Here is a 26,036-nt window from a genome sequence, read left to right as displayed (position 1 = left end):
CAAACAAAAAGAGGGTCAGCTCAATGGTACCACAGCCTTGTGTTCCCATAATTCTAAGACTTTTTATTTATTTTATTTTATCTTATTAGTGAAAATTAGGGCCCCTCGGACCTATGTTCCCACATTTCTAGGACATTTTCAAAATTTGGTCTAGTGTTCCTACATCCAGAGGGCTGGAAAGTGACTCCAAGCATCCAAGGAGCAGCCCAGTTGCTGTGCTTCATTTGACTTATCAGCCTGGAAGCTAGTCAGTGCAAGGCATCTGTGCTACTTAGCTTAGTTTGTTCATTTAAAAGAACAATGTTCTCTTAAATTACATTTTTTTGCAATAAACAAAGAGGTGGGTGCACCAGAATTAGTCAAAAGCTACATTCTACCTGTAGTCCATTGAGTATATTTTACTGAGTATACTCAGTAATAGATGGATTTAATTAGCTACCAAATTGGGAGACAGGGAGATAAAATCTGTTACAAGTTATGAAAATGGAAATGTAGGAACACGTGGTTGTGAGAACAGTGTCACACTTCCAATAAAAGAAAAATTCCTCTGCCTGCCACAGGTAATTTAAGATTATCAACAAATACAACAAACCTTAAAATCATTTCAACCCTCTAATTGTTACTCTCAGAGGTTAAAATAAAGATTAAAATTGCAAATGGTGTGATTTTAAAGCTTGAAATGTTTCGAGGAGGATGTATGAAGAAAATGTAGTTAGCTTAATTGATAATAATTTCTCTATGCATTTAGATGGACCTAACGTCCAACTCTACTGCTGCTAGCCCAGCTGCTAGCTAGCTTGAAACTAAATAGCAGTCCCTTTTAACAATGATCATTTTAGGCAAAGACAAAAAAAATTAAGTTGATTAATTTCAAACGTTGTTTAAATTGTATCACACTCCCAGTTTATGTTTGTAAAAACTAGAGTTCACACCAAAATCAACATCAGTGCTGACTAATTGGTCATAGTTATAATTTACTACCTTGCCGAGCAGTGAGTGCTTCAAAGTTATTTCCGGCTCACTTCCGGTCCTCCGTCTAGCCTGGTGGTATTACCATTTACCTCTGTTTGCGTCTAACGTTTCTCCAGACATGTCCCACTTGGATCATCTGTCTGTAAAACCTCATCGGTAACTGGAAACTCCCGTAATGGGCCGACAGACCTACAGGCTCGCCCTCACACAGAACAGAGGCAAAGACCTTAGCCTGTCAGCCGGCGGAGGATGTTGGAATGACAGAGAGCAGTGCAGGCTTACCTGCCCTCACAGGTGTGTGCTCCTCGTCACCTGCTCAGGGGGGCTGTTGCTACCAGGTAGGATTTACAGGTAGGATCGAGCATCGTCTCAGTGCTAACGAACATCCTCAATCCTTTCCTCCCGGGACCAATGAGATGCACCGTTAACGTTTCAACGGGACTTTCTTTCGGACTCTGAGATGAACTTAAAGTGGACAGTGAATCGATTTCTTTTTATGTCGTTTTCAATCTCCCATTTGCTGTTACTTGAGGGTAAGTCTGAACGTTTTTATTTCCCAGAATACTTTAGTATTAATAGGGTTAACCACAGAGTTGTCAGTGTAGGTAAAATAAAAGCACATCTGTGACATTTACACTGAAATGTCACAGACATGTTTGTATTTTACAAGTACAAGTTCCTTATACTTGGTTAAATAGGCTGTTTGACTTGCCTCTTTATTTGAACTGACTGTTAAAAATAATTTTATTTTATAAATATTGTATTTATATACCGCTATGTTGATGTTTTTAAATGGCACATCCAAAAAATTAGAAATAACAGGGATTGGAATTCCTCAGTTATTTCTATTTGGACATGTCTGGTTCTATGGTTTGCTACATTACAAAAAATATTATAAAAAAGATGGATAACTGAATCCTATGTAATGTTTTTTATGCAACTTTGTATTTAGGAGCTCAGAGTCGACTGTCTGTGGCAGAAGAAAGACTACAAAGGTATCCTGAAGGATATTCAATTTGTAATTCTTTTATTAATAGTGTGGTTATAATTATACTGCATTTGAAAACACACTTGCAGTCATAAAAAATAATTGGCACCCAGATTTTTAAGCTGACAGTGATAATTGTATTAAAACTTTCTGTCACTAGAGTGTGTGAAAGAGACGGTGTGTGAGTGTGTGCCTGTGAGGGCACCGTAAGGAGTATGTTGGAGTCTGGATTCAAGTGGTGTAAAGTGCACTTAAAAGTCTCCCCTCTGACTGTTTCTTTCCACTAATGTGCATGTTTGTGTGTGTGCAGAAGGGCTAATGCACTTCGGAGGAAACGGGATCTCCTTAGGGAGGAGGTGGGTACACTACACCTAAGAGAACCAGAGGAGGTCAGGGCACCCACATGCGCACAACACCGTCATGGGCACAAAGATGTCTTTGTAAAGAATGAGGCACACTAACACATACACTTTCTCCTACTCAAACTGACACAACTTTCAGCTTACAGGTACACCAGTGGTACAAAACTGATGCTTTTAAGTCTGGAGAGTTATGAACAATACTGAATGTGATTTTTTTATTGTTTTCCAAGACGTACAGACCACTGCTGTCAGAAAATACTCTGCCACGCAGCATTCTGCACAACTACACAGCCAGAGATGCCTCTTCAGGTAAAAGTGATTCTTAGAAAGCAGTCCCCAGTGCACTCAGTGTAACATGGAGCTATAACAACCAAGACTGACAAACTAAACAAATTTGGGTTTGTTCATGTCTTTCCCAGAATACTGTGGCTGCCTCAATGGTGGCTGGTGTCAAGAGGGTGGTGTGTGTGACTGTGCTCAGTTCCAAGCACTGGGAGATCGCTGCCAGATCAGTGAGTAACCCACACAAGAATAAATACACACATCTACACACACAGAGACTTTGTAGATATCTTCACAACCTCCCTTTGGTGATAGCTTGAATGTGTCAGTATCTTGTTCCAATTGCAAAATTATTGTTGACTAAAGCATCGTCTCTGGCAGGCAACGGACTGGCTTGTTAGCATACATAGAACCTTTTTAATTACAGTATTGAGTTACACACTCAGTTATAAAGGAACGAGTGCACATATGAAATTGTTATTGTGTACTTATCAGACTCTCAAATCATTCAGCAAAGGGTAATTATCTGCACACACTGCAGCATTAATTATAAGATTTCTTTTTTATATCTTTATCTCTTTACTAATAACAGTCTTTCACAGAGCAATCAGACCTGCCCACCCTCACACACACACACACACACACACACACACACACACACACACACACACACACACACACACACACACACACACACACACACACACACACACACATATATTTGCATGGACTTTTTTCCCTTCGGCAGCAGATATAAATTCACTTGCTCTAAGGTAATAGTGTAATTGCTGAGTGATGGAGTTTCTGGTTTCTATAGTCTGAACAGACTCCTTATACAGTATAACAGGAGACCTGAGGTCAAATACTGTAAAGACAATTTTCATTTCAGCAACCCAATTTAGCGTTGACCCACATTTTGGGAACAATAAATCTGCCTGTAAGTGAGCTGAGGATTTAAATCAAATCCTGAAATAGACTGTTTTCAGAAGATAAAGATTGTTCATTAAAACCAGGTAAAAAAAAAGATGATATGTAAGTGGGCAGTAACAAAAAGCATTTCTCAAAATACTCTTCTGGGGGATTTTGTGAATAAATGTAAAATATCACTTCTAAATCAACCGTTGCAAATCCCCATCAACATGACAAGCTAAACTCTAATAAGATTAGAAGATGTGACTCACTGTCACCAGACCCTTTTGGATTCAGAGAGAGTCTTAGGCAACATCTTGGCATCCAAAACCAGGGGGATTTCCAGTAACAAAGGGCTTTTTAGAACATTCAGGTGTTCATTTTCCAAAGATAAGTTCAATGAAATAAAAGGTGATGAAGGGTTTAAAGATTATAAAAGAGATACAATGTATGGTTTGACATCTTAGTTTGGTGATGTGTCAACCTGCAGTTGAATAAGTTCTTTCTATCATAACAAGACTCTTGTCTGAATGAATCTTCTCAGTACCTAACCAGGGCCAGGATAGGGATGGCATTTGCAGGTCATGGGGTCAACACCACTACGAAACGTTTGATGGAGTCTACTTCTACTTCCCGGGCACCTGCTCGTACATCCTGGCCCAGGACTGCCACTCACCAACACCACAGTATACGGTGTGGGTAAGAGCATGCAGAGCAAAGTTACTCACTGAATTTTTTTATTGTTTACAATGATAAAGCCTATGGTAATAAATACACATTGTCATAAACAAGCTTTAATGCCTCGGTATATTTTTATTATTATTATAGTATATTAAAGCATTTTAAGGGAAAACCTCTGCAATGTACTTGTGGATGTTTCCTTTTTTAAAAAAAAAAACTTAGTTCATTTAATTTTTTTAAATATTTGATTTAAATTGTAAAAACACAAGTGGTTTTAACAGATGTCTCCTGACTTCATTTTTTATTTTAAGTTTTATTTTTAATGTATGCAAATCTCAAGTAAATGCTGAAAGTTACTGTAATATATACTGACATATTTTCACTACCATAAGATTCAACATGTGATTAAATTCTGAGCAACCAAACAAACACACTTTTTCCTCAAATACATACATAATGTTTCTAAAAATCTTGTTTTCTACTTTTTGGGAGGGCTTATAAAAATTTTGGTGAATCTGTGACCCTTTAACAAAAAATTACATGTCGATCACAAACATATGAAGTTTAGTCTGAAAGTAACTGACAATTTTCAGCTACAGAATGAAATTTGACAACAATGAAGTAAAATACATGTTTAATGAGATATAATACAGAAGTTTGAAAAAAATAAAGTTAATTCCATCTCCTTCTCACTTCTCTGCCAGGTTTTTAAATTGAAATCTCAGGTGAAAGACAATGGAGTACAAACCGTTTATCCCCCTGTGTTTTTTGATCATTTTTTTATTCTTTTGTATCATTTATCCAGGTCCATAACAGCAGAGTGTGTGATGGGAATGTGTATTTATGCCCAAGAGCTCTCAGTCTCTTCTTCCCAAATGAAGAGGAGATCCACATCTCTGGCTATCAGGTCCACCAGGGAGGCCGCAGGTTTGTTTGTGTGTATGTTGTAGTTAGTGTGTGTGTGTGTGTTCTGCAATAATGTAGGGAAAAAAACAGAAATGGATTTGGGGAGTCTTCAAAAGACTTTAATTAAAATTTTGTGAAAATCTCTAAAACAGAGGGGATAAAACTCCCATGACAGCATTATTAGCATGATAATAAAAGAGTTCACTCGTGGCTCTCTTGACATATCTGTTTCTAACATGTCAGGTTAAGTCTGCCACAGACTGTAGGAGGTGTATTCATCGAGCGGCTGGCTGATTACCTGCTGGTGAAGAGTGTGTTTGGCTTCTCTTTGGCCTGGGACGGTGGCTCGGGTGTCTACCTGAAGATGAGTGAGGAGCACCAAGGTGCCCCCTGTGGCCTGTGTGGGAATTTCAACCACCTTGCTGGAGATGACCTCACCACTTCCCGCGGTAAGACCGGCCTGACCGGCCCCTCTGCCTCTTATCCCTTCTCTCAGCACCCACTCTCCTCAATTAGTATTATTATACTCTCAACACAAATTCTGGGCAATTATGGAAGCAGTGGAACCTGAAAAGACTGGAGTGGAGGGATAAGAGAAGACTGATAGTTTGGGTTTGAATGGCTCGAAGGGGAGAGTTCCTCGGATGACAATATATGAACAGTTGATCCCGATTTTTTTGAGCAGAAAATGACCATGTAGAGTGAGAACAAGGTCACAGAAAGAGAATAAATAGGTGCAAAGGATCTGACTCAAAAGCTACCTCTGACACAGTACAGTTTCTGTTTTAATCAGACTTTCTCTTAATACATGATTTGATCAGTATCAAACTTATTTTTATGTTTGATGTTAAGTTAATTTTGTTTTTATGCCTGTTTACTGGTGCAGTATATCTGAGTGCCAGTCAGATAAATAAACAGAATATATTTTGTCTTTTTGTTCAGGGCTTCGAACGGACGAGCCTGCGTTGTTTGCAAATAGCTGGGCAGTGGACCTGCCTCATGAGAGAGCATGTCCCTCAGTTGACATCATCTTTAACGGGCCCTGTCATTCTGAATCAGACATGGATGTAAGAATGACAGCTTGTACTGCTTTGTGGCTATTGACTTGATATTCTGATTGTTCAATTTAAGAAAAAAAGCTTTGAAAAGAAACAGAATTGTTCTGTATGATAAACAACTGCACTGTGAAAATGTATGAATGTGTGTAACTTTATGTTTTTGTGTCTTTACTGTGAATAACTGTAGGATGCCATAGAGAAATGCAGTGCACTTCTCTTCTTCCCATTTCTGTCCTGTCATGAAAACATAGACCCAAATCCCTTTGTTGCCAGTTGTGTATCCGACCTCTGTCTGTAAGTCAAAACACATGCACTGCCAATTGATACTCTGAGCTCTAGAGGTCTGATTATTATTCAGGATATTTTCTTTATCATTTCAGATCTGATGATGAAGAAACATTTTGTCGAGCTTTGGTTGAGTACACTCGTGCCTGCTCACATGTTGGATATCCAGTGAGAGAGTGGAGGGACAGCTTCCCGTCTTGTTGTGAGTCGATTCTTAGGGAACTCAGATCCAGAATAGATGTCGACATGTTTTTACTGCTTGTATTCCTGTTCTGCTTCTGAGTAAAGCTCAAGTGCACGTCTGCATTTAGATGACGGTTGTGAGGAGAGCTTTGTCTACAGGGACTGTATCAGTTGCTGTCCACCCACCTGTACATTTGAGAAAGAGTGCCTTGGAACAAACCTGCACTGTCTGGATGGCTGCTACTGCCCTGACGGTATTAAAACATGAATCTTTCATGTTCATGGTTAATTATGTTCAGCTGATTAATGAATCAACCCACTCCTCTACACAGGTCTAATCCTACAAAATGGAACATGTATCGCTGTGTCACAGTGTCCGTGTGTTTACCATGGGACATCATATGTACAAGGACATGTGCTCCGACAAGGATGCAGTGTGTGGTGAGTGTGGACATGTCATGTGTATAATCTGTTGCCTTTCTGTTGTGCTGTTAACCTGCTACATGTTCCCTGTAGCGTGTGCATGGGAGGGGTGTGGAACTGCACAGAGAACAACTGCACAGGTGAGTCATTGCTTTCAGGACTGAGGATTTGGGCGTGAATTCAGATTTTTTTTAACCTTTTATCCTTTTAGCCGAGTGTTCGGTGGTAGGTGATCTGTACATGACGACATTTGACGGAAGGATATTTCTCCAGCCGGGAGCATGTCAGTATGTCCTGGCGAAGAGCCGCAGCAGTAGATTCACTGTGACGCTGCAGTATACAACCTGTGCAGAGGTAGTGTGCATCACCCTTTGCATACACACCCACCAGCACTGGTCTACTCTCTCTGCATAACCCTTTCTCATCACCTCTTTATAATCTGTGTGTTTACAGCAGCAGGTGTGCATTCAGTCGGTGACAGTAGTGTTAGATGAAGATGTAAACCATCAGATCACCTTGACAAGAGAGGGGGAGGTGATAATTGGTGTTCACCCCGGGCCTGTCCTACCCTTTATGGATGGTAAGATTCACTTAAGGGGTTTGATACACCACAAGATTAAATGTTATATGACATGCAGATGATTCATACTGGAATAATTCCTCTATGTGTCTCTAAAAAGATGCAGTAGAAGTGCGGAAGCTGACCTCTGTGTTTACTCAGCTGAGGGCAGGCATTGGTTTGAGACTACTGTATGATGGCCGAGGGGGGCGGGTCTACCTGCAGCTGGACAGCCAGTGGCGTGGACAGACACAGGGTCTGTGTGGTACCTTCAATGGGAATCTACGAGATGACTTCTTGTAAGCAAGCAAATCAACCTACCTGACTATGATTTTGTTCTTGCTGATTGTGGCTTTTATAGTTATAAGTAGACTTGATAACTTTGACTGTTAAAACTATCATAATCAGTCTATCATCCTATTTTTGCTGTACTTGCTAATATTTCTTTTTTTTTAATTACTATTAGTTTTAAAGTTTTGTTGGTCTGTTTTTATTTGTCTTTGTCTTTTCTCTTATTTTGTTTCACTCAATATCCAAAAACCCTCCAGTCCTGTCAGATTACTGTTTAAAACGGGTCTAGTTCTGCTTGAGGTCCCTGCCTGCTAACAGGAGGCTTTTTCTTGCCACTGCTGCAATAAGATCAGAGGTGCCAAGCAACAAAGTAAAAGTACTTTGTTACCTTGATTCACTAAAAGTTTGGGGTATCTGTATTTTACTTTAGTAATTATTTTTTAGCCAACTTTTTACTTCTACTCCTTACATTTTCAGGCAAATATCAGTACTTTCGCACGCTTTAGAAATAGCCTCGCTACTCCTGTTTCATTCCAGTTTGTCCTCGTTCAAAAAGACACACACCAAAAAAAGTAAAAACCTATCCTTAAACCGCTAAAATCACGTCATCTGGAAATAATTGATTCGATTGTTGATGGATTGATGAGATGTTTAAACGTAATACCATTCTAATGCCCTATTGGTTCGTACGCGATCCAGCACACCTGCACATGACACAAATCACGCCACACTTCAGCAAGAGCATGACAGACATATGTTGCAAAGTATGAAGATGTCTGTGGCAGAGACTGAGGAATGGGGATGAACTATATAAAGTATATGCTCCTGTGTCACAGCCTGAGCTTTTGACCTTAATGGAATTTTTTCCTTCCTTTTAAGTTACTTTTACTTTTATACTTTAGGTAGTTTTGAAACCAGTACTTTTACACTTCTAGTTAAGTAAAAAGCTTGAGCTGATACTTTAACTTCTACAAAAGTCTTTTTAAACCCTAGTATCTGTAATTCTACTTGAGTAATGAATGTGAATACTTCTGACACATCTGCATAAGATAGTACATGCTAGTTCATAGAAGACTTAAAGTGGGTTTCTGGGGGCTATTTATCTGCTCTTTTTGTGATGTATCTTGAGATACTTGGTTGAAAATTGATTCTGTGTGTGAACTGCAGGTCTCCAGCTGGTATGATAGAGGGCACTCCTCAGCTTCATGCAAATGCTTGGAAGGTTTCCTCTGCTTGTGTTGCACCAGTCAACCTGCCTGTCATAGACCCATGTGAGATAAACCGGCACAATGGTAATACATTTTTATCTGTTCTCTTATATTTTTGTGTTCCTCTCATTCTGATCAAATATATCAATAAATCAATATAACTGACCTGTTAATCCTGATGTCTTAAACAGTTTTGTTTCTCGTGTTCAGCTGTGACTCATACAGCTTTAACTTGAACAGGGCTTTATCTTGTTAAGACACTAACATTGTTTTTTCTAAATGAGGTTCTGTTTTTGATGTTTGCCTGTCCTCCAGTGTTCTATGCATCCCAATGCGATGTGCTCTTGGGGAATGTGTTTGCACCATGTCATGGCCATATTAGCCCGAACATCTACCAGCAGCAATGTCGCTACCAGGCCTGTCGATGCGGTAGTAGCTGCTTATGCACAGCACTTGCTCACTATGCTTATCTCTGCTCTAAACACGGAGTCGCCATTGATTTCAGGTCACAAGTCTCTGAGTGTGGTGAGTGCTAGACATCTAATTCTGTGTCATGTCTTAAACATTTTGTTATTTGTAAGAAAAGTGTGTCTGTGTTCCTTTCAGAACATTTCATGATAAATGTGCAAAAATAGGGCTTAACGATTTTGTGTACTTGTGTGCAGGAGTTGTGTGTCTTGGAGGTATGCTGTACCACTCTTGTGTGTCATCTTGTGGGCGTACCTGTCGTGCTCTGTCAAACCCTGAGATATGTAACCCAGACGACTGTGCCGAGGGGTGTGGCTGTTCAGACAGCAGTTACTATGATGATGTCCGCCAGCGCTGTGTGCAGCTGTAAGGCTTCCTATCTCATACATCATCGTAATGATGGTCATCAATTGCTTGTTGGCAGAAATGCACACCCTTGCAAACACAGCAAAACAGAGCCCCGGTGATTAAAATAACGCCATGATTTTGTTCTCAGGTCTCAGTGTCACTGTTACTCCATGGGAGGTGTGTCACAGCCAGGGGAGGTGACTTTCAGCGCCTCAGGCCCCTGGTGAGTCACCGGCGGCTTTGACCGAAAAGAGAGAAGTGTCTTTGGCTGCAGCACAACATCCTTCAAAGCAATTAAAGCTTGATTGATTACCAAAAAAGACATAGAGCACTTGTGCTTGAAAACATCGCTCTCTTTTCCAAACACTCAGCCTCTTTCTCTTTCCCTGTCCCCTCCATCAGCCTGTGCAGAAATGGGAGGATGGAGTGTGTGCCAGAAGAAAAAGGTAAGCTCTTTGTGCCATCCCCCTCCAGTGCTTTCTCTGACTCATTCCAAACACAAAGTGCCATTTCAGGCTGTTTCCCCCTGAAATCTAGAGCCATGTGTCTGAGCTTTGAGTCCTGTTTTGAGCCTGTTTTCTATGACTGGCTTTTTCTCTAGATAGGGCATTGATATTGACATTTATACTGTAGATGTATTGAGTGCATTGTGTTTGTATGTGTGTATGTGTGTGTTTTGTTGAGTCAGATAGTGTAGAGGTCGGGGACTGTCCAGAGGGAAAAGTGTACCACAGCTGCACAGAGCAGAGGGGAGGCGTGGCCTGTGCACCAACCTGCCGCAACCTGATGTTGAACCTCACCTGTGCTCCCAGCACACCATGCATCCCTGGCTGTGTCTGTCCTCCGGGGTAAAGCTCAACCTTTCTTTTGCGTTTTTGTTTTGTCTTTAAAGCTCTTTTTGTGTTTTTCCCCTGGTCTACTTTGTTTAAGATAAGATACGGCTAGGGTTATTCCCTTCTTCCAGAGAGGCACTTCTCTCTGCTTCAGTGTGGTATAAAAAAATCTACTAGTAGATTCAAAGAAGACTGCTTTTGATTAGTTTCATCTGATTGAACATTTTTCATCTTTAGTTTCTGCTTTCAACTGGGCCGGCTTCAAGGAGAACATTTGGCAGGTTCTGTGCGGATGTCTGATCAATGTTGCTGTTAAATGTAGAGATTTTAAGCAGTTGAGACAGAGCTAATTAAACCGTGCCAACACTGGAGGGACTAACAATTTATCACTCACTGGTGGCTTTATATTGCATGAAGGTGCCCCTGCTTTAATTTTATCTGCTTACAAATGACAAATTGACTAAAAAGCGTTGGAAGTGGTGGACTACACACAGAGACCCAGAGAAAACTTTTTTTTAAAGCATTTGGACTAAAAATGGAGCACTTTAAAAGTCAACAGTGAATGTAGGTGGTAAGACTTAAGGGGTCAGCAGGAAGATGGGAAACCCTGGAGTTTTGATACTCCGTTATTTGACAGGTTGTAGAGGTTGAGTGATAACTTGGCAAAGCCTTGTTTTGATGTTTGGTTTAATGATGTTTTGACCTTGTGATTTAATCAAAATTTGTGTAATTAAATACACAAACTCAAGTTGACGCTTTTTTTGACATTTTAAGCCCTGGGACCCAGAAAGCTGAAACAGTCATATGTTGTGATGACATATTGTGTTTCTAGTCAGATATAGGCGTTTGCTTGGATTTTAACTACTGGTTAACTATTGTGCTTCTGATATTACTCTGAATTTGGACTGAGGACTTTCCTTTTGCCTTATACTTGGTGTTTTGTTTAAAGGAAGGGAATAAAGTAAGAGAATAGCCATTTCTAGTTTCTTTTCAATGGTGTTTTGAGTTCCCTATTTTAAGGCAGACACTTGAAATCAAGGCTGAAACAACCCTAAAATGTCATTGTACACCAACAATTTTGAAATGACAGTCTCACGTTTTGCAGATGTACCGCACCCAAAGAACATCTGCAACAACAAGAAGTTTTACAATGCAAAATATTTCTTAATACAGACAAGGATTTTAGAAATATTTACATTTGCTTTCAAGGGGGGAAATTTCATGGATTGAAGTACTTTCAAAACAATAATTTCTTAAGTTCCAATCTCCTTGTTGTAAATCATTACCTTTGCCAAGGAGGTTATGTTTTTGGTAGAGTTTGTCTGTTTGTCTGTGAACATCATAACTCAAAAAGTAACAAAGGGATCTTGATGAAATTTTCAGAAAATGTTCAAAATGGGACAAGAAAGAAGTGATTAAGTTTTGGAGGTGATCCGGATCACTGTGTGGATCCAGGACTTTTTGAAAGATATTTTATCATTGTAAGATAGGGCAATTTTCACCATATATGTATATAACTCCACGATAAATGGCCGGATTGCTTTGCAAAACAATACAAGACAAGGTCACCATAATTTCTGAAGGATGTAAAAGTACGATTCAGATCCTGGCAATATTCTGGATACTAAGATCCAGAATATGAAGTATGTACTGGGTCATCATAATTTTTAGCACTGTCAGGTAAAAAATTATCACACAAACATGCAACTAACACCAAATTGTAGCAGGCAGTCTGCTGAAAGGGAATATAACATTAAAGTAGGACTAAAGTGTTGCCTGACAATCACAATATGCTGGGTGGAGGTCTGCGCTCTGAGTGCTTTTCTAGATTTTAATAGCTATGGTAGGATTTTAAAGTATGTGTGTTACTCAAGCAATGTTCAATTTATAAAGGCTGGTGCTGCACCACGGAGAGTGCTACTATCCAGAGAACTGTCCCTGTGCTTGGCTGGGCCTTGAATATCTGCCTGGAGAAACTGTGGAAACATCATGTTACAAATGGTAGGATTTGACCCAGACTGAGCAGTGAAGCAATTGAAATATCTACTACAACTTCTTTGACAATATCAGTATGCAATGAGTTTTCATATTTGTCCTACCTATTTTGTGTTTGTCATTACTCTTCTCCACCTATCTGTATCCTCAGTGTGTGTCACCGTGGCTATTTTAACTGCAGCTACTCACCATGTCCAGCTGTGTGTACTGTCTACAGTGACAGACACTACCACACCTTTGATGGCCTTGAGTATGACTACCACTCTGATTGTCAAGTCTACCTCCTTAAGGTGAGTAGATTGTGGGTCAATTACTTTGAGCTCATAGTGTATGCGTAAAAAGGCCGGAAAAAAATTGTTCTGCATTGAGTACCGGGACTGAAATGTTGATCAGTCGGTGTCAGAGAAGAGTTTCTGAGAGATGGCGGAGCTAAAGACAAGCATCCTCTAAATTTCCCAGCCAAAACTGATTTGGATCTTGGAGAGAAGATCGAAGCTCATTTCTAATCTTGGAAGAGAAAGTGTTTTTTAATTAGAGCCGATTAGGTGTGTATGTGTGTGCTGGAGGGTTTTTGCACCATGGAAATGCTAGCAGAGCTGTAGCTGCACAAAGAAGCCAGTGTTCACTTCAAACCCCACAGCTCCTGCGCTCCCAGGGATATAGAATTAGAATTAGCAGAACAACCATTACAATTCAGACAGACTGCTGGCCGGCATGACGACCTGCAAAGAATGGGGAAGGAATTCAGTGCTGTTTTTTAATAGCTCAGAGTTGTTTCCTTTTTAATCTGCACAAAATAAAATCTCATGTTTAATATGTCACAAGGTATTTTGTAGCTATGAAGGGAAATACAAAACTAACATAAAAGAACATAAAGCACACAGATACTGTAAATGAACCTTACCAGAAACAGATGTTAACTACCATTTTGTCTCCACCTTTCACCAGAGTACAGGAGAAACTGAGGTATCTGTTGTTGCCCAGAACAAGGACTGCTACGAGAGTGGTATTGTGTGCATGAAAATATTGGTCATTCATGTGGGACTTACCAAGATCTACTTCACTGACAACTCAGGCAACCCTGTATGTACTGAACAACACACTACAGTCAATATTCAAACTGCCTTTTTGTGTCTTTAAAATATCAACACCACATTTTAAAAAAATAAAGTTATTAAATTTTTTTTTTCTGGCCTAGAGTCCTTCTACTGTTGTGGGTCGAGGGTCTGAGTTTGAGATTTGGAAAGCCGGCTACTACACTGTGGTCCATTTCTCCAGTCAATACCTGACCATACTTTGGGATCACAAGACAACTGTGCACATCAGAGCTGGCCCTCAGTGGAAGGTCTGCACTGGAGAAGATTCATCATTTATCACTAAAGGAATCTGGAAATATGTATTAAGTCTTCATTTTGTTATTCAGGGGCTTCTCAGTGGGCTGTGTGGAAACTTTGACACTGTAACAGTGAATGACATGACCACCTCCAGCCACATGGAAGTCAATAACGCACAGACCTTTGGAGATAGCTGGGCTCTGGGACAGGTATCCGTCAGCTCTGCTCCTCTCCTTCATCAATTCTCCCTTTACCCTCTTTCCTCCTACACACTTCCACTTCCCTCTATCTCTCTGTCCCTTCAGTCATTTATCTGTGCTTCTATCCCAAGAGTCCACTGTGATATTTAAGAGTAATCAGACACTCAATCATTCTCTGTGTGTGTGCGTGTGTCTGTGCGTGTGTGTGTTTTAGTGTGAAAGTGACTACGTAGTTGAGCGACCGTGTGAAAGGGACTTAGGCAGACAGCCGTACGCCAAGAGGGAATGTGCCCTTCTCTACAGCGATGTCTTTGCACCTTGTCACAATGTGGTGAGTTTTTTTTTTAACTGACTGGCACAAAAACACACAGATTCAGTGTACAAAAGAAGAAGATTTACCTTGCTTGCAAAGGGATTTAGGGTCTGTGAAGAGTTATTGGACAAAGTCATAACAGATCTAAGTGAATGCACTGTTCCTCAAAAGCCAGAACAGATGCAAGGCTTCACATATGTGTACACAGACTGAACTAATGTTTTATGGCTCTATGGTATTTCTCTGTATAGCCAGCAGGTGGAGCCATGTATGTATGCACAGGAGTTTGTATTGGTAGGATTTCTGTTGTTTGGCAGTATCTCCCTTCTTAAGCAAGTCCTGGAATGACTTGGGTTTGCATATAAGTTGAGTTGCAACCAGATTTTCTACTTGAAGTTGAAATGATCCAAGTAGGTAAATGCTTGCAGATTTTAAAAGTAAGCCCAGAGACTAATCCTTGCTAATTTTCGACCCTGAATTCAGAGCTTAGTGCTGTTTGTCAGTTCTTTTTTTATACATGTTTAAAAACAATAACTCAAATATTTGGAGAATATGTAGATTCAAAATAGTTTTGATTGGGTATCTGAAAAAACAGCTTTACACACTGTTTACAATTGCTACATTTACATGATAGCTAAACTAGCTTTTGACCAGGCAGGGTTGGAAAAGTTTCATACAAATACATAGATCATAAGTGTACCTATATGAATGTCATATCCAGGGTTTCTCTACTTGTATTCAGACAGACAGTTGTTGTAGTCCTGATTTCTCTTTGAAAACAAAATGTAAGAAGTCACAGTTTAAAACACCAGAAAAGTGGGGTGCTGTCGGCCTGGTGGTTTTTAAGCATCCGCTCCATAAACAGAAGCTATGGTTGCTGGTTGGACTCTCTGCTTCCCTAATTTCCTTTCTCTCCTCATCTGTCCTATCAAATAAAGACAAAAATGCCCCAAAACTAACTTGGAAAAAAAATAAAATAAATGAAATAAAACACCAGAGAAGTTTACTAAGTGGCCTTATTTTGGAGACTCTTTGGCAGTGTTCTTCATATCCTAATTAGAGAGTAGAGCACCCAGCCGAGGAGGTCAGATAGAATCCAGCACATCTAAAGCTTCAAGGCTTCCCATGGAAAAAAAAAAAAAAAAAGTCTTATTGAAGAATGAATTTGTCCTTGGTGCTGTGCTGTGAATTGTTCAGAGCATCTGGTCGGACTTTGAATCTGCTAAAGTTTTGAAGAGGCAGAAGACTCATTGTTTGAAGTCATTCTGCTGTATAGACCACAATTCAGTTCAACCTGTGCTACAGGTTGGCAGGAACCACCACTGTGAGAAATGAATACTTTTATTGAAAATAGGACAAAAAGATGATTTTGCTTCTAAAATAACGCCTTACTTTTACAGTGGTATAAGCAGAAATATTATTATAAATATAAAAAACTCTCATGGGGACACATCTGTGTTTGAACTGTAAACCTGCTGCGTCATTCAAGATGCTGTTCACTCTTAACACAAGAGTTACATATTACTTTTATCACCGTTGAAGTGTAGAGTACTGTAAATGGTGTCAGAAGCACTGAGGCTTCACCAACCAGCAGACCAGCTAATTGCTGGTGTGTTTTGTCTGTCTGACAACAGAGCTCATCTGATCCCTCCTGCACCAAAGTTTGACCCACATTCCTTTAGACTGATATCTCATCACTTCTTCCCCATCTGAATAATTGAAACTAGTCACCCTCCACAGAAGACCTCCCTTAGTTTCCCCCAAAGGGATTTGACCTGGTTCTCTTTGTTACTCTATGAGCGCTTTGTTTTTATGTGTGTATGTGTGTTTACATATATATAAATTCTCTGTGTATCTTTCAGGTGGATGTGGCCTGGTTTTATAGAAACTGTCTGACAGACACTTGCAACTGTAACCGTGGGGGAGATTGTGAGTGTCTCTGTACCTCCATCGCTGCATATGCACACAAATGCTGTCAACAGGGGATTACGATACACTGGAGGTCGCCCTCTGTCTGTCGTGAGTACATATACACACACACACACACACACACACACACACACACACACACACACACACACACACACACACACACACACACACACACACACACACACACACACACACACACACACATAGTACATTGGTCAACTTTTATTGTTTGGAGGGGTGACCCTTGCTGACCTCTTTGAATATCTTTCTCCTGCCCGTCTTTGCTTCATCTTAAGCTCTTCCATTTTTCAGACCCCTTGAATAAATACTCTTACTGTCTTGCTCTCTTACAGCCTATGATTGTGAATACTATAACCAAGGTATGTAACACTGAAGGATAGTCACTCCCAGAAAGATAATTTTTAGGTGATGTTTTTTCAGATGATGTGTCCAAATCTTACACACTTGGTTTCCCTTTTGTCTGCACATACATCTCCTCTCTCTTTTTCTCTTGTTCGACAGAGTTAGGTGATGGCCCATTTTCCTTGGTGAGTGCTGTCTATAATGACACAATGTTTGGAGTAAATAGCACCAGCGGATCAGTGTTTCCTCTGGTGAGAGAAAGACCGGGACAGTTGCCTGCCCCAGGCCTTCTGTTCAATTTTATGATCACAGCAGGTCTGCAAAAAGACCGAACATCACGTGAGTGTCCGGAAAATAAAATTACATCATATCCCTCACTGTCTTTGGGGTATATTAACCTCCATTTGTTTCTTTTTAAGGTGTCCCTGTGGTGTCACTGGAGTCTGCAGAGAGACCAAACTATTTCCTTGTTGCATCAGGGCGCAGCCGTCTTCAGCTGGAGCACTGGAGCCGAGGGGCTGAGTTCAGTCGGAGGGCAACCTTTATCCAGCACCAGGGGCTGTTTCTGCCAGTTCACACCTCGTTTGAGCTAGTCAGCCAACCTGGAATCTTTCTGACTCTGACGCGCACTGCTGCACGAGTGCAGAGATACGACAACTCAGAGGGCTTCAAAACTAGCAGCAGCTTCATACTAGAAGGTCTGGAGCGTGCATCTCCTCAAAACATACATTTATTCATCTAAAATAATGCAAAAGCGAACCTTAAAGACCTTTTTCCTCTCCTCTGCAGAGAGCAGTTTTGTCATACCCTACCGTATGATGTGTGAGTGGCGCTACCAGGCCTGTGCAAGCCCTTGTGTTCACACGTGCAATGACCCAGATGCCACACGCTGCCAATTCTTGCCCCCGTAAGAGGCTTTGCTTATTGAAAGTACTTTTTAATAACAAAATAATTGATGCCGAGCTCTAATGAAATAATTTTTGTGTAATTTGGCAGTGTAGAGGGCTGCTTCCCACGTTGTCCGAAGAACATGATTCTTGATGAAGTCACTCGGAGATGTGTCTACACGGAAGACTGTGAGTGCAACAAGGAGTTCCTCATTTCACTGGCATCAAAGTGGTTTTCTTTTGGAACAGATGTGAATCTATTTATATTTTTGACCTGATTGTGCTTTTTTATCAGTAAAAAATGTACGTATGTTTTAATTGACCCCATTAGGTGTGTCCCTGCCCCCAACCCCAACACCTTTTGCATACGTGACACGCTCAAACAGGACCACCACGGCCCCAACGACAACTACTACCACTACAACAACTACCACCAGTACAAGGCCTACAACCACAACTACCCCAACCACCACTACCACCAGAGCAACAACTACCCTGACTACAACCACCACTTCTCCTACAACAACACCCACTGAGCTGGTCACAACTCCACTCATTACAACCCCGTCTCCAGTTCCTCCTGCTCCTCCACCCACTACTGCTTCTACCACTCAGCCCCCCACCACCCCATCAGAGACACCCACAATCAGCATGACTCAACCGACCCCCACTCAAACCACAGGGGCCACCACGTTGGTTACCACAGCAACACCTTCCACTGAAGCAACAACTTCATCTCCCACTACTCTGGCTCCCACCACCTTGCCTACATCTCCCTCTACTACACCTTCAACACCATCTCCAACATCACCAGAAACTTCCACTCTTCCTCCGCTCACCACCACACAGTTACCACCCACCACTGCGAGCACAACTACCCCCACTGTCACCACTTCTGTCTCTGAAACCACGACTGCTCCTCCACCAGTGATCACTACTTTAGAGACCACCACCCCAGTGGACACATCAACAGCTGTGACAACATCAGAATCACTTCCTGCAACCACAGAACCCACGACTGAGTCGCTTACCACAGAAATGACCACAAGCCAGGACACCTCTACTGTAACAGTGGAGGCATCAACTACACATCATTTTCTTATGCCGACCACTCCCTGCACAGTAAGTGCTGCAGAAAGAATTAAAGTACATGTCCACAAACTGAGCAGTGGATGTTGTAACTCGTGAACAGAGATGCACATTTTGTGTTACTAAGCCTCCAGACAACTTGTGTAAATCAAAAGGCCTGGCTTTCTCTCCACAGCCTCCATACTCCTACCGAATCGATGAGTGTGCAGAGCTCTTCTGTTTCAATGGAGAGCTGCTGCTTCACAACTCCTCTCTCCACTGTCGCTACAACACCACTCCGCCTCAGTGCAGTCTGCTGGGCCTGCCTGTCCTTATCAACACAGACCCCTGCTGTCCATTGTGGCAGTGCCCCTGTGAGCTCTTTTGATAGTGCTAAAATTTCAGATTTTCCAAGTGATTCATTAAAAGATGTACCGTGTTTGTGTATATCTTTACAATATATAATACTGCTGTTTTCAGGCCGCTGCACTATGATGTCAGACCTGCGTGTAATCACATTTGATGGCAACAATGTGGCCTTGTATGACAATGGCTCCTATATCCTTGTTAACCTGCCCAGAGAGATGATTATTGGCACAGTAGAGAAATGTCCTACCAGCCAGGTAATATACAAGAATTAGAGTTATTCTTTATATTTAAATATCTTAAATCATATTTTGAATTTGCGAATCTTTCATTTCTTTGTAGAGTGTCAACTCCATCAGACGAACTGTACGTATGCTCTCATTCAGCTGCATTTAAATTGGAGTCTATATCTTCAAAACAGAATTGATTTTTTGTTTACTCCCTTACAGACCCCTACAGGAGGAACATCTGGACTGTGTTTTAAAAAACTGAACATCACAACATCTTCCTTTAGGATTATTATCAACCGTCTGGATCGAAAGGTTATTCTCTAATTCACCACTGAAGGTTTGAGGTATTCCACACAAATGGCATTGTGTGCCTGCATTTCTTTCTGTTTTCAGGTGACTGTAAACTACAGACCTGCCAGACTTCCGTTCTCCCGTCATGCTCTTTACGTGGAAGATACAGGCAGCATGTACCAGATCCACACACCTGGTGGAGTCAGCATCCAATGGTACCACAGCACAGGCATCATGGTGCTGCAGTATATTACTTCTTATAATGCATCTGTGCCAACTCGAGGCCTGTGTGGTGAGTCCATCAACAGCATGACTTGTGTCTTATTTTGATACCATCCTGAAAAAGGATGCCATCCCACTTACAAATTGTTTTACGTTTGCTGAACTCACCTGCAATAAACCTGTTTATCTATTATGACAGGTTGTTGTGATGGAAACCCAGAAGATGACTTGAAGCTGCCCAATGGCACAGTGGTCAGAGAAGTGGGAGACATGATGCTGTTTCTGCAGGGTTGGAGAGTCCACACCACTGACGAAACTGAACACACGCGCAGGGTTGGAGACAACTGCACCACAGGGGACTGCTCCATCTGTCTCTCCATGCTCCGTCAGAGAGCCTTCACCCCATGCCACAGCAAGGTGCATTAACCTAATATTTAAACCCAATTTTCCAGGCAGATTTCTTACTTTAGTTGTCACTCAAAGGATTTATCATATGATTCATGCATTCATTCACTTTCACCTTTACTTCATTGACATTTCCATTTTCTACACATTTTCACATCTGTTGCAGTTCTGCTGGTGTTTATGGTTCTCAGAAAATCAATATAATTTGAATTGTAAATGATGTGCTCTGCAGGTCCCTCCAGAGCAGTTCTGTGACATCATGTGGGCAGGGGACTTGCACTACAAGGATCATCAGTGTGACTTCTTGGCAGCCTACGTGGCAGTCTGCTACACACATCAAGTCTGCATCAGCTGGAGACGGCACAACTTCTGCCGTGAGAAACAACACACACACACGATCAGCTGTACTTGCCTTTGTTTCTCATTTGCTCATGTATTACTAAGTACCTTTTATCCTGTAGCCTTGAGGTGTCCCCCTGGTAAGGAGTATCAGCCTTGTGTAAGTACCTGCACCAGCCGCACCTGTCTGAACAGAGAGTACTACGAGGAGACAACCTGCTCCTTCATCAGAGAGGAGTGTGTGTGCCGCAGTGGAACCATCCTGCACAGAGCGGACTCCCCTTACTGTGTAACTGAGGATCGATGTGGTGAGTGACAGAGTAATTACAACCCTTCGTGGTGAAAACTGCACTGTCAGGGAAACTGAAGCAAGTTTTAGACTGCGCTTTATATTACTCCTTGCCTCACACACAATTGTATCATTACTCTATTTACTTGTCTGTGCTATGTCCAGTGTGTACAGACAATGAGGGTAACCCTCGGGCCCCTGGTGAGGTGTGGAATGGCTCTGCACGCGGCTGCTGTCTGTACAAGTGTGTGGAGAATGGCTCTGTGGTGGCTATAGAGCCAGACTGCCACGCTGTCCCTACGCCACTATGTGAGAGGGAGGGAGAGTATGTACTGGATGTGCTAGAGGAAGGAGCCTGCTGCCCAAAGAAGATCTGTGGTGAGTTTAAAAATTCAGTGTTCTTCCAAGAAAGCAAATCTGATATCACAAGACAAACTCACTCTCTGTTTGAACCTTTCACCTCATACTGCCTTCAAGTCTTACTCTCTACAGTGATGCTACACTGCTGGTAAACGTCCAACATGAGACCCCTGAATTCTTCACACTGATATTGAAATTGATAACATCCCTGTTATCATTTAGTACCAAACACAAGCAAATAATCTGTCCTTATTTTGTCTTTTTTCACTCATTTCTTCACAGAGTGTAACATGACCATCTGTGACAGTGAAGCTCCGCCTTGTGACAACGGGAACAGGCTGGTGATTGGTTACAGCGCTCTCTCCTGCTGCCCAGAGTACAGATGTGGTGAGAACAAAATTTTTCTTACAAACATTTTTGTGAAATTCTTTTTTTTTATATACTTGACTTGAACACTTGAACACACTTGATTGAACACTTTGCTGTGGTTGTCGTCCTCAGAATGTGATCCTATGGCATGCCCTCCTGTGGATACCCCCCACTGCAGAGAGGATCAGTTCCTGGTGGAGGTCAGGGGCGAGAAATCCTGTTGCTACTCCTACTTATGTGGTAAGTGGTTGTTATGATTTACAGGCTGGCCTGAGAAAAGTTTATGGTATGAGGCTGACCATGTTTGACACCTCAGTAAAAGCAGGATTGAACTTTTGTTTGTCGGTCCTATCAGTGTGTGAGTCGTGTATTGAACCAATTCCAACCTGTTCACACGGAGAAATCCTGGCTGTAGATCTTAACACCACCAACAGCTGCTGCCCACAGTACCATTGCGGTAAGTACATGTGTCTCCTGAATGTGACTCTTTTCTGGGGCTTCAAAGTCAAGCTGGATTATTCTCCCATGTGTTGCAGTGTGTGATGTCAATCTGTGCCCTGAAACTGACATGAACTGTGCACCTGGTCTCTCTTTGGTTCAGACTACCGTCCCTGGCCATTGCTGTCCACAGCAGCACTGTGGTACACAATTCAAACACACACACACCATGCATGAAAAATGTGTCCTTTTATTCTGTGTTCACCTAATGATGTGAATCATCTCAGGTGTTAGTATGCCTCTCATGTACTTCCATGGACTTAACTTTTTGTCTTTTTCTAACTTTCCTTCCAAGAATGTCAGTGTGAGGACAGTGCGCTCCCCATCTGTCAAGTGGTAAGTCAGCAAAAAGCTGCATCACAAGTCACTGTCTAATCAGTTCTGAGCTCGAAGGAAGAAAAAGTGAGCGAATTCGGCTGAGTCAGCACTTTCTTCTCTTAGGGGGAGATGCTGGTGGAGGCCTCAGACAGCAGCAGTAGCTGTGGCTGTCCTCAGCATACATGCCGTATGTATCAAACAGACATTAAAGATTTGAGTCACATGCCTTAAATCTTGATAAGTACTCCGAAAAACTTTGGTATATCACTCACGCATAGTGTGGTTATTGATCCTCTGTTTGTGTGTGTGTAGAAAAGGCAGAAGTGTGTCTTTTCCAAGGTGTGACGGTGCTGGGCCCAGGCCAGTCTCTAGTTCAGTACCTAGAGGGTGAGCTGTGTTACACTGTTCACTGCCTGCACCACAGAGATCCAGACTCTGGCTTCTACGCCATGGAAATAACCTCTGTCAACTGCACCCAGAAATGTGGACCAGTATGTGCCATACATTAAATATATGATATAATCTATTTATATTAAATAAATATCCACCATGTCTTATATGACAATCTTTCTTCATTCATCTTTGAATTACCCTCCACTTGCCTTCATTCAGCACCAGGTGTACGTGCCATCCACTGACCCACAGGTGTGCTGCGGCTCCTGCAAGAATGTCTCCTGTACTTTCACTAATGAAAACGGGACGACAGAGCTTTTTGCTGTAAGAGCAAATACATCCACATGTGTTCAATGCCTTTCTTAGATTGCAGCATTGCATTGACTCTTATTATTTGTACAGTCAGGGAGTTCCTGGGTCGAGAACTGCACACGTTATGACTGTATGGAAACAGCTGTGGGAGCCGTGATACTCGCCTCCGGGGTGGTCTGCCCGCCTTTTAATGATACAGAGTGTATCCAGGTCAGGACTTCTCAATGTACTACATCAGTGATTCTCAACTTGAGGTTTGGGACCCAAAAGTGACTGAAAGGACTTATTGCCACATTTTAAATAGACTAATTGGATATCATCACCTAAAACAGGAAACAATTCAGTGGCACACTCAAACTGCGTATTTGTATGTTCTCAAACTTAGATTTATGAACTCTTCTTTTGTCTACCTTTCCTCTTATTCTTACAGACTGGAGGTGTTGTTCAGAGCTATGTGGACGGGTGCTGCAGGACATGTAAGTCAGAGAGTTTTTGAGGGTGCTTTTGATAATGCTTTGGGAGGTAAATCAGGCGGGTGAGCGCCTTGTTGCCTGGCAGTGGATGAGCTTATTGGCTGAATGGTTGGGGTGTGACCTTTTTGTAGAGGGTGGAGAAAAAGCCTACTGTTGGTCTTATTCTGAACTTTTGGCTTTAACAATCTTCTGATGTAATTCAAGGAGCCAGCACAGCTCAGTCTGAGGTAACAAATGAATGTCATTGCTAAGTTGATCTAAAGCTTCCTGGTTGATATTAACAAGCTGTGTGGTCAAACTTTTGGAAAACATGCAGCGGTGTCATATAGGGGATTGCAGCCTTGCCTGCCTGCCTGCTTCAGCAGGGACTTTGCAGTTTCCCCAATCAGAGTGATCCACAGAGTGTGTTCACCAATGAGGATTGAGGATTTTCAGGGGTTAGGGTTTGCCCTGCTGAGCTGCTTTTTGTAGTACATGGAATGGCTGAGTTTCTTGGCTGACTGCCCGGTGAGTCCCCCAAAAATGAGAAAAATCCATGTGCTTGCCAGCTGCACTGCTTCCCTCCAGTGTGTTATTGTGTGACGCTGAACTGTGTTTTCTGAATCAAACATAACCTTGTGTGTGTTCTCATAATATTCTTTGAACTGGACGGCTGACGGTGTCCCCAGGTTCAGGAGTGGGTGTTTTACCATTTACCGTTAATCCTGTAACCCCCACTGGTAGTACTAACTGTGACACAGGTACCTCCACCTTTCCCTTTTACACCATTCTGTGGCATCTCAGTGACTCATTCACTTGCACTTTAGAGCTCTTTTTATAAACGTGTGTTTAGTTTTTTTTGTCTCTGTGTGTCTTCACTTTTATTTTCTTGCTCTCGCTGTTCACTCCCAAAAAACACAGACTAACATGAGCAGCATCTAACATGCATAGATCTCTGGTGTCAAACCATCTGCATGACTAAATGTAACCTGAAATACTTTGCGGTGGTTTTACAAAATCTTCTATTGTTGAAAAAGCTGTAAATTATTTACATTTTTTTAAACTTCCAGCTCTGCACAGAATTACAGAGTAAGGTTAAGTATGGGTCAGCAGCCAATCAGAGAGCTGGAGCACCACTGTGAGAAAAGTGCACTTCTATAACCCAACTGTCAATCAAAGTCGGCTCCTACTGCTGAGCACCAAATATCCTGGCTCAACAGGTCTTTTAAACTGTTTGAATGACAGGCCTCAAATGATGAGATGATTGAAGAGTGTGTTTGTTTGAGAGTATGTGTTGGACAGTGTGAATACACATTTCTGTGGTAGTGTTGTGCTTTTATGACTAAGGTCTAAGAGTACTTTCATGTCTTTGTGTCTACATTTTATCATTTCTATGTAAATGTGCGTAGGCAAAGAGGACGGTAAGACATGCAAACGTGTGGCTATCAGGACAACTATTAGGAAAGATGACTGCAGGAGCAATGCACCGGTGAGCGCAAAGAGATATGTTGACACAATATGAGGAGGCTGAAACAAAAAAATAAATATCATTTAAACTGTATTCATGCACTGCTGAATACTTCATCATATTTCCTCCATTAAACAGGTAACAGTCTATTCATGTGATGGGAAATGTCCTTCTGCCACCATATTCAACTTTAACATCAACAGCCATGCTCGGTTCTGCAAGTGTTGCAGAGAGAGTGGACTACAAACCCGCTCTGTGACACTCTACTGCTCCCGCAACGCTACAGTGGTGGAATACAACTTCCAGGAGCCTCTGGACTGTTCCTGCCAGTGGAATTAAGAACTGAATACGGATGAGTGTGAAACAGAGGAGGAGAATGCATGAAAAAGAGGATTCATGGAGGAAATCAGACTTATACTGTACTGATGATGAAGCATTAAAACCAGCCATGTTTATCTCTGATTGTCATAATTCTGTTTACAATACTGACCCCAGGTCGCAGTAGAAATAAAGAGATATAGAAATTAAAATGAACTAATGTAAGTGGGAGGTTGTTCAAGGGTAGTTTTTGCACATTTGTCTTTTTAGTTGGCTTTTTGTGCTTTTTACTGAGAATTAAAGCTGTTAGTCTTTTATCTAAGAGTTTATAATGAAAGCATTTTTTTATGACTGCTATGCTTTTTGGTTGTCGTAGAGGATAAATTTGTATAAAGAAGAATGAGTCATGCTATGCTTTGATTGTCTTAGAACACATTTTGAAGTAGGATCTTTGGCCTTTTGTAGTTTATTTTGAAGTAAACTAGGTGAAATAAACGATTTAAAGGTGTCTTTGTCTGAATTATTCCCATACTGACCCATAAACATGACCTTTTTATA

At 41.5% G+C, this 26,036-nt stretch overlaps 1 protein-coding gene across 1 annotated transcript; it reads left to right on the top strand.

The window, feature by feature from the left end:
- The first annotated feature begins 992 nt into the window (after window positions 1–992).
- On the top strand, window positions 993–25,959 carry otogl (otogelin-like). Its single transcript, XM_074678073.1, has 58 exons — window positions 993–1,505; window positions 1,925–1,967; window positions 2,271–2,316; window positions 2,553–2,631; window positions 2,742–2,834; window positions 4,058–4,212; window positions 5,000–5,121; window positions 5,344–5,549; window positions 6,043–6,167; window positions 6,346–6,452; window positions 6,539–6,645; window positions 6,755–6,880; window positions 6,959–7,067; window positions 7,143–7,189; window positions 7,261–7,403; window positions 7,503–7,629; window positions 7,730–7,907; window positions 9,067–9,191; window positions 9,423–9,632; window positions 9,773–9,941; window positions 10,072–10,146; window positions 10,326–10,369; window positions 10,612–10,771; window positions 12,650–12,757; window positions 12,903–13,041; window positions 13,700–13,834; window positions 13,950–14,096; window positions 14,175–14,294; window positions 14,500–14,616; window positions 16,461–16,617; window positions 16,884–16,910; window positions 17,053–17,232; window positions 17,313–17,591; window positions 17,683–17,800; window positions 17,890–17,969; window positions 18,112–18,902; window positions 19,045–19,222; window positions 19,329–19,471; window positions 19,557–19,580; window positions 19,664–19,756; window positions 19,838–20,027; window positions 20,157–20,374; window positions 20,595–20,736; window positions 20,824–21,009; window positions 21,156–21,368; window positions 21,633–21,737; window positions 21,852–21,959; window positions 22,075–22,176; window positions 22,256–22,360; window positions 22,513–22,553; window positions 22,659–22,722; window positions 22,848–23,026; window positions 23,148–23,252; window positions 23,331–23,450; window positions 23,671–23,716; window positions 24,382–24,453; window positions 25,102–25,181; window positions 25,299–25,959. The coding sequence occupies exons 1-58, from the start codon at window positions 1,433–1,435 to the stop codon at window positions 25,497–25,499; spliced, it is 7,782 nt and encodes a 2,593-aa protein (XP_074534174.1). The 5' UTR covers window positions 993–1,432; the 3' UTR covers window positions 25,500–25,959.
- Window positions 25,960–26,036: the final 77 nt, after the last annotated feature.

The sequence above is a fragment of the Halichoeres trimaculatus genome, unplaced genomic scaffold, assembly GCF_033239565.1.
Source record: "Halichoeres trimaculatus isolate MK-OKI-2021-1 unplaced genomic scaffold, fHalTri1.1 fHalTri1_scaffold_10, whole genome shotgun sequence".
NCBI classification, from domain to species: Eukaryota; Metazoa; Chordata; class Actinopteri; order Labriformes; family Labridae; genus Halichoeres; species Halichoeres trimaculatus.
Note: the sequence above shows the minus strand (reverse complement) of the source record. Positions and strands in the feature narration are given on the sequence as shown.

What these genes read in the sequence shown, in the direction of transcription:
- otogl (XM_074678073.1), top strand. Translation starts at nt 1,433, where the DNA reads ATGAACTTAAAGTGGACAGTGAATCGATTTCTTTTTATGTCGTTTTCA. An exon ending in TGACCTCACCACTTCCCGCG is followed by an intron (nt 5,550 to 6,042) that starts GTAAGACCGGCC and finishes CTTTTTGTTCAG; the next exon opens with GGCTTCGAACGGACGAGCCT. An exon ending in CTGTCCTCAGCATACATGCC is followed by an intron (nt 22,723 to 22,847) that starts GTATGTATCAAA and finishes GTGTGTGTGTAG; the next exon opens with AAAAGGCAGAAGTGTGTCTT.